At 39.2% G+C, this 8,396-nt stretch overlaps 1 protein-coding gene across 1 annotated transcript in view; it reads left to right on the forward strand.

Moving 5' to 3' along the window:
* The window catches only part of LRRC31 (leucine rich repeat containing 31), a 28,176-nt gene extending 20,899 nt beyond the window's left edge, over positions 1 to 7,277 (forward strand). The window contains exons 8-9 of the mRNA XM_043594943.1: positions 34 to 201; positions 6,200 to 7,277. Of these exons, the coding sequence (XP_043450878.1) occupies positions 34 to 201; positions 6,200 to 6,555 (524 nt within the window). The 3' untranslated portion in view covers positions 6,556 to 7,277. The remainder of the gene's footprint in view (positions 1 to 33; positions 202 to 6,199) is intronic.
* Positions 7,278 to 8,396: the final 1,119 nt, after the last annotated feature.

The following is an 8,396-nucleotide window of genomic DNA, read 5'->3' on the forward strand; positions in this document are numbered from 1 at the left end:
AATGCTTGCTCTTCTTACTATTCTCAATTTTAGCTGAAGCCTCTGCTCACCTCCCTGCTCTGGAAATATTCGACCTTTCTTGGAACAAATGTATTGGTGGCAACCTGAAGCTGCTTCTGGAAACACTGAAGTTCTCAGAGTCCCTTCAAGTGCTGAGACTGAGCAGCTGTTCCCTGGTGACAGAGGACGTGGCTGTCCTGGGTTCGTATCTACTGGTCCCAAAGCAGTGCTGGCACAGGGAGCCCAGTGCACCTGTCCTGCAAGGGGAAGGAAAGGGAAGGAGGGCAGCCAGACCTGTGGCTGAGCCCTCTGCAAAGCTTTCCTTCTCTCTGACACCTGCTTAGAAGAGATCTGGTGAAAATGAATAAGGGCAATTCAAAGGCCAGGAAGAGAGTGGCAGGCTTTTCACAAAGGGGGAGATGGGCATAGATGTGGTAATGGGTCATTCCAGCTTCTGCTCCTTGCCTTCCCCATAGCAAGACAGTTGTGGCGTTCTCTAGCCAGCTTGGTGTTACTCAAATTTCAGTTACCTACGGTCTGCCTTCACAAAGTTTGCCCTGTCCACGTCGTACCTGCACTGTTACTCAGTTTTTTCTTTATATTAACTCTTGAACTTAAATGCTTTTATTTAAACAAGAAACTGAGGGGTGCCTGGGTGGTTCAGTAAGTTAAGATCGGACTCTTGATCTCAGCTCAGGTCATTATATCATGGTTTGTGGGATCGTGCCCCTTGTTGAGTTCTGAACTTACAGCGTGGAGCCTGCTTTCGATTCTCTCTCCCTCTCTCTCTGCCCCTCCGTGCCTCAAAAACAAAACAAAACAAAAACAGGAAACTGATCATCACTATAACTGAAATACAGGCATCACTTCTCATATATAGACATTGTTAGACTGTTGCCATATGAAAGCTTTGAATAGAGGTTCATTCTTGGTTAGACAAAGGGGGAGAGAGAGCTTTAGAGGCATATTAGCATCAATCTGACGCTTTCTCCATGTCAATTTAGAAAGATGGAATGGGAATTGAATAAGGAATAGCTTGTACACTGTGGGATTCAGAGTCTATAATACCATTCTCACATATCCCCTAAAATCGCCTCTATATGTCCGCTTCCCATTGGAAAACAATGAATTGGAGACTACACCTGTGTCTCTCATCTACTCTTGTCCCCACACCTCTATCGCTGTGTAACCACCAGCTGCCAGATCTCTGAAGCAATGAGCACCCCTCCAAAAACATTTGAGTTAATAACAAGTATTAATGTGTGTGGTTAGCCATTGCCACTTTTATATTGCTTTGATTATTTTAACAAACATCCTTTAAGAATTTCTTAATCACTTGTACCTTATTTTTTTTTTCCTTTATAAATAACAGCACTTTCCCAGAGTAAACTACGTAAGTATTTCCACAACCTATGATCCGATTACCCAGATTTTAAAAATATATAATAAATATAAAATTGTGAAATAATCATAATTAGGATACTCACATGATTGGCAAATTCAAACAGTACAGGAAAGTTAAAACAATGTCTGGGATTTGCTTTAAACTATAATAATACGATCATCTCAAAAAGCATAGATTCATCTCAGTATATAGAGAAAAAGCACTTGACAAGATTCAACATCTATGCATGATAAAAACCCTCAACACAGTGGGACTGGAGGGAACACACCTCAACATAATAAAAGCCATATATGCCAAACCTACAGCTAACATCATATTTTCCCTTCAATGGGGAAAAACTGAGAGCTTTCCCCTAAGGTCAGGCACAAGGCAAGGATGTTCACTCTTGCCACTCTTATTCCACATAGTACTGGAAGCCCTAGCCACAGCAGTCAGACAAAAAAAGAACTAAGAGGCATCCAAATTGGTAAGGAAGAAGTAAAACTTTCACTATTTGCAGATGACATAATGATATAGCTAGAAAACCCTAACGTTCCACCAAAAACTATTAGAACTGATAAATGAATTTGGTGAAGTTGCAGGATTCAAAGTCAATATACAGAATTCTGTTGCATTTCTATACACTAATAATGAAGCAGCAGAAAGAGAAATTTAAGAAAATAATCACATTTACAATTGCACCAAAAATAATAAAATAATAAAATACCTAGGAAAAAACTTAACGAAGGAGGTAAAAGACCTATATTCTGAGAACTATAGAACACTGATAGAAGAAATTGGAGATGACACAAACAAATGGAAAGATATTCCATAGTCCTGGGCTGGGAGAACAAATATTATTAAAATGTCCATAGCTACCCAAAGCAATCTACAGATTTAATACAATCCCTATCAAAATACCAACAGCATTTTTTACAGAACTAGAACAAATAATCCTAAAATGTGTATGGAAACCCAAAAGACCTTGAATAGTCAAAGCAATCTAGAAAAAGAACAAAATTGGATCCTAGATTTCAAGATATACTACAAAGTTGTAGTAATGTCAACAGTATGGTACTGGCACAAAAATAGACACATAGGTCAATAGAACAGAACAAGACCCAAGAAATAAATCTATGCTTATATGATCAAGTAATCTATGGCAAAGGAGGCAAGAATATACAATGTTGGGCAGAGACAGTTTCTTCAATAAATGGTATTGGGATAACTGGACACCTACGTGCAAAAGAATGAAACTGAGCCACTTTCTTACACCATACACAAAAACTCAAAATGGATTAGAGACCTAAATGTGAGACCTAAAACCATAAAACTCTTGCAAGAAAACATAGGCAGTGATCTGGACATTGGCCTTAGCAACCTTGGCCTAGATATAACTCCTCAGGCAAGAAAAACAAAAGCAAAATTAAACTATTGGGACTACACCAAAAAAAAAAAAAAAAAAAAAAAAAAAGCTTTTGCACAATGAAGGAAACCACCAAAAGCATGAAAAGGCAACTTACTGAATGGGAGAAGATATTTGCAAATGACATATTCAATAAGGCATTAATATCCACAATGTATAAAGAATTTATACAATTCAACACCAAAAATCCCAAATAATCCAATTAAAAAATGGGCAGAAGAACTGAACAGAGGTTTTCCCAAAGAAGACATACAGATGGCCAACAGACACATGAAAAGATGCTCAATATCATTGGTCAATGGGGGGACACAAATCAAAACCACAACGAGGGAGCGCCTGGCTGGCTCAGTCAGTGGAGCATGGTGACACTTGATCTCAGGGTTGTATGTTTGAGCCCCACATTGGGTGTAGACGTTACTTTAAAAAAAATCTTAAAACACAACACAATGAAGAATCACCTAACACCTGTCAGAATGGTTAAAATCAAAAAGTCAACAAGCGTTGGAGAGGATATGGAGAAAAAGGAACCCTCATGCACCGTTCATGGCAATGTAAATTGGTGCAGCTACTGTGGAAAACTGTATGGAGGTTCCTCAAAAAATTAAAAATAGAAATATCATGATCCAGCAATCCTACTACTGGGTACTTACCCAAAGAAAACACAAACACTAATTTGAAAAGATATATGCACCCCTGTGTTTATTGCAGCATTATTTATAATAGCCAAGATATGGAAGCAACCTAAGTGTCCACAGACAGATGAATGGATAAAGAAGAGTGATATGTATGTATACATATAATATTTCTGAGCCATAAAAAAAGAACGAGATCTTGTTTAAAAAGATACACACAAACCTACACTTCCCTCTCTTTTTCTTAATTAAGTAAGCTCTACACCTAACTTGGGGCTTGAACCCATGACCCAAAGGTTGAGTCACATGCTGTACAGACTAAGCCAGCCAGGTGCCCCAAGAATGAGATCTTGCTACTTGTGACAACATAGTTGGACCTAGAGGGTGTAATGCTAAGTGAAATAAGTAAATACTATAGGATTGCACTTCTATGTGGAATCTAAAATGCAAAACAACAACAACAAAAACAGACTCTTTTTTTAAAAAATGTTTATTTTTGACAGAGAAACAGAGCATGAGTGGGGGAGGGGCAGAGAGAGGGAGACACAGAATCCAAAGTAGGCTCCAGGCTCTGAGCTGTCAGCACAGAGCCTGATGTGGGGCTCGAACTCACACACCGTGAGATCATGAACTGCGCCAAAGTTGGACTTTCAACCCACTGAGCCACCCAGGCGCCCCACAAAAAAATGGACTCTTAAATACAGAGGACAAACTTGTAGTTACCAGAGAGGAGGTAGGTGGGGGATGGGTGAAAAACGATAAAGGGAATTCAGAGGTACAAAATAAATAAGTCCTGGAGATAAAAGTACAGCACAGGGAATACAGTCAATAACATTCTAGGATAAATAAAAATAGAATATAGTCATATCTTGGAGATATTGTGGGTTCAGTTTCAGACTACCACAATAAAGAAAAGACTGCAAAAAAGTGAGTCCACTCAATTTTCTGGTTTCCCAGTACACTATACTATAGTCTATTAAGTGTGCAATATGTTATGTCTAAAAAAAGAACATATTTGCCTTAGTTTAAAAATATTGCTGAAAAGTGCTAACCATCATCTGAGCTTTCAGCAAGTCATAATCACTGATCACATAACAAATAAGGAAAAAGTTTGACATATTGTGAGAATTACCAAAATGTGACATAGAGACACAGAGTGCGTAAATGCTGTTGGAAAAAAATGGTGCTTAGTGCAGAGTTGCCACAAACTGCCAATTTGTTATTTAAAATAAAAAAAGCACTGTCTGCAAAGCACAGTAAAGTGAAGTGGAATAAAACGACGTATGCCTCTACTTAAAGAAAAAGGAAAGAGAAAGAAAGAAAGAAAGAAAGAAAGAAAGAAAGAAAGAAAGAAAGAAAGAAAGAAAAGAAAAGAAAAGAAAAGATGGGAAGTAGGTGAAACAAGACTGATGTAATGAAGCCGAATGATGGGGACACAGGAGTTCATGCTCCTATGTTTTGTACCTTTGAAAATTTCCACAATAGAAAAATACTTCAATAGGAAAAGCATGCACATTGTCTTTAACACTTAGGTCTTGAGAATATGGTGAGTCATGTTGCAGAACAAGGAAGAGATACACATGAACATGGACACCTAGGAATGGAGGGCAGCTGTTGAGTGCCTGGAATGCTAAGCTCCAAATAAATGCACAGTGGAACCAAACTGTGGGAAAGATTAAAGTGATGGGGGTGGAGCATCCTGTTTGTTCTGGAAGCCAGGACACATGAAGAATGAAAGACCTGGGCACGTTTAGTCCTAAAGGGGGAGAAGTTGACGGGACCAGACTCTGTTCCAACACGGCAGGGCTGGTGTGAGGGAGGAGCTGAGGTGTCCAGCAGGCTGTGGGGGCAATCAGTGAAAGTCACTGACTGGAAGGCAGAAAGGGACCCGGAGGAAGGGCTTTCTCCTGCTTGGAACTCTCTCACTCTGTTGGGGCAACTTGAGGGGATGCTTCAGGCAGGAGCAGGCTGGTCTCCAGTAGAGGAGCCGTGAAAGAGAGAGTCCTCTCTGATCATTGATCTGGAGGTTGGATGAGGAGACCTCCAAAGCCCCTGCCCACTCGAGATTCTGTGCTACTCATCTGATCTCTGTAATCCATCCCTGCTTTCGGCTGGCAAGGGAAGCACACACTGTTTGCTTTGGGTAGCTCTCCTGTCTCCCCTTACAGGTGTTATCATCTTTTCATTGCTTCATCACTATTATTTATTAAGTGCCATTTTAGGTAGTACTGTGATATGTGCTCTTCAAAGGGAAAATTGTTCTGTGTATTAGAGGTCCCTAAGGTGAATTAGAATCTACCCAGGTGTCTTTTGAGCTTGGAAAGTGCTCAGTTAAATATTTGCTGAATGAAGAATGACTGAATGAGCAGTGAACAATTAAACAGTATTAAACAGCAAGAAGACTATTTACAAATAAATGGTCCTCATTAAAGCCAATCACTCCCATATTTAATTAGAGTCTGCAGGAAGAGCTGGGACTCTAGTTGAGCCAAGAGCAGGAACTTGACAAAAAAGATATTCTTTGGGTTGGGATTTGGAAAGAAAAAAGGAACACTTTTCAAGCTGTATTGGAATACACAGAGAATAGCTCTGGTAAGTTCAGATGCCCTGATTAAAGCTGGTAGCTAATAACAAATCATTAAGAATCGCCAATCTTGTCATTACCAACCTTGGAGCTACTGTGTTACTGGAAGTGGCAAACAGCCACAGTAGAAAGTATTCTTGTATTTTAGCACTTAGTGTGATCTCATTTTTCAGCATCACTAATACAGACGGGTCATCTTGCCAAGCTGCAGAAGCTTATCCTGAGCTATAACGACAGTATCTGTGACACAGGATGGGCCATCTTCTGCCAAAACATGTGGTTCCTCAAAGAGTTAACGGAGCTGGATATCAGCCTTAGGCCATCAACTTCCCGGGACTGCGGACAATGGTTTAGACATTTGTTATGTGCTGTCACCACACTTCCCAAGATCACGGAGATAGGGATGAAAAGGTGGATCCTCCCTGCTACACAGGAGGAAGAACTCAAACGTTTTCACCAAGATCACAGATGCAGCATTCACTTTGACCTTGGTGAATTTCAGGAAGCTGATTTCCCACGGCTTAACTAAGCTATAAACCATTATCTGGAGGAGGAAAAAAACATGAATGAATCCCAGTGTAATCAAAGGAGTATCAACTTCTGGGCTGTTTAGTGGGATTGATGTTACAAAAGCTTTGTAAATATGTATATGGTAATCTAATATGAGCATGTCTTTATTCTCAAATGACAAGGATGACATTTTCCCCTGGAGTTTCATTTATTTTGGAAATCTAATTCACTTACTATTTGGAAGGCCTGCCAAAGATGTTTAGATTCTGGTAACATATTTCCTTTTTTCTTGCCCTGGAATTTTCTCCCTCTTGTTTTCCTACATGATAAATGTTCTAAATATAAGGGTGTGTAAGTACATGTGTGAGTGTGTGTATGAGTGTGAGTGTGAAATCTAATGTGAAAAGCACTAGCTATGTAATAGTTTTATGTTATCATTATTATATGTATCTTAATGTAAACTACTTGCATTTTTATCAGGAAATGTGCCCTTCCATGGTTTATTATTTTATGTCCTGGTGCTTTTCATCTCAGATATAAACCATGAATGCTAATAATGGTCACTGACATAAATCTTAGTAAAAAGGTGGTCAAAAAATCAAAACCCAGTATCAAAAAGACATCTTGTTAAAATTTTTATTGTTGAAAGAAACTAACATACTAGCTCTGGGCATTTTTTTTTGGCATGGTTTTTGCTACATAAAACCTATTTAATTCATTAAAGTTTTTGTCTTGCTCTAAGTGATTTTTAAAATACTGGGGTATCTTTTGCAGGAGCATGGAACTCACTGCATGGCAGAAGTGTGTGTTTGCTCACACATTTCTATTCTCATACACTCTAATCATGTTTTGCTTTCTTGTTGCTACACTAATAATTTGTGTTGCAATTATTGCTTGAAAGACATGTGGAATTTGAAATCAATATTACTCCAAAAGAAAGCCATCAGGATAAGAAGCTTTTGGGTGATGTAAATGGGGATGTTTTAGGTAATTGTGGTATTCATTCTCTGGGCATCCCCATGGATTCCATGGGCACTTGTGCTCCTGTGTTTACGTGAACACATGTAAAACCTATGAATTAGGCAAAAACTGGAAACACCAATATCCTTCAGTGGGTGAATGCTTAAACAAGCTATCGTACTAGGTGATACTACTCAGCAATAAATTGATACATCAACAGTGCAGATGGACTTCCAGTTCTGCTGAATGAAAAAGCCAGTCCCCAAAGGTTATGTAGTCTGTGATTCCAATTATAGGACATTCTTGAAATAACAAAATTACAGAGATGGAGAAAAGGCTAGGGATCAGAAGAGGGGTAGGTCATAGGTGTGACAAAGGAATAGCACAAAGGAGACTTGTGCCACACAAGTCCACATGACAAAACCATGTTGAACTACACACTCACACAGAAGCACACATACTACAGAAAGAATCTGAATAAGCTCAGTTGATGGCACCAATATAAATTTTCTGGTTTCCTTATTAGAGTTATGTGAGATGTCAACACTGAGGGAGGGTGAAGGGGCATGGACCTCCCTGTCCATTTCTTCAGAACTTCCTATGAGTCTCTATTTCAGAATTAAAAGTTGTAGGGGTGCCTGGCTGGCTCAGTAGGAAGAGCATAGAACTCTTGATCTCGGGGTCATGAGTTCAAGCCCCATGTTGAGTGTAGAGATTACTTAAATAAATAAACTTTAAAAAAAGTTGTAGAGAAGGTAGTACAATGAACCTCCATTTGCCTATCTCATGTGTCTATACTTACTGACTTAAGGCCGATCTTGTTTCATTTGGATCCCCCACACTTCCCTCTCCCTGATATTATGCCACCGTTCCCAGGCATCATATCATTTCATCCATAAA

The sequence above is a fragment of the Prionailurus bengalensis genome, chromosome C2, assembly GCF_016509475.1.
Source record: "Prionailurus bengalensis isolate Pbe53 chromosome C2, Fcat_Pben_1.1_paternal_pri, whole genome shotgun sequence".
Lineage (NCBI taxonomy): Eukaryota > Metazoa > Chordata > Mammalia > Carnivora > Felidae > Prionailurus > Prionailurus bengalensis.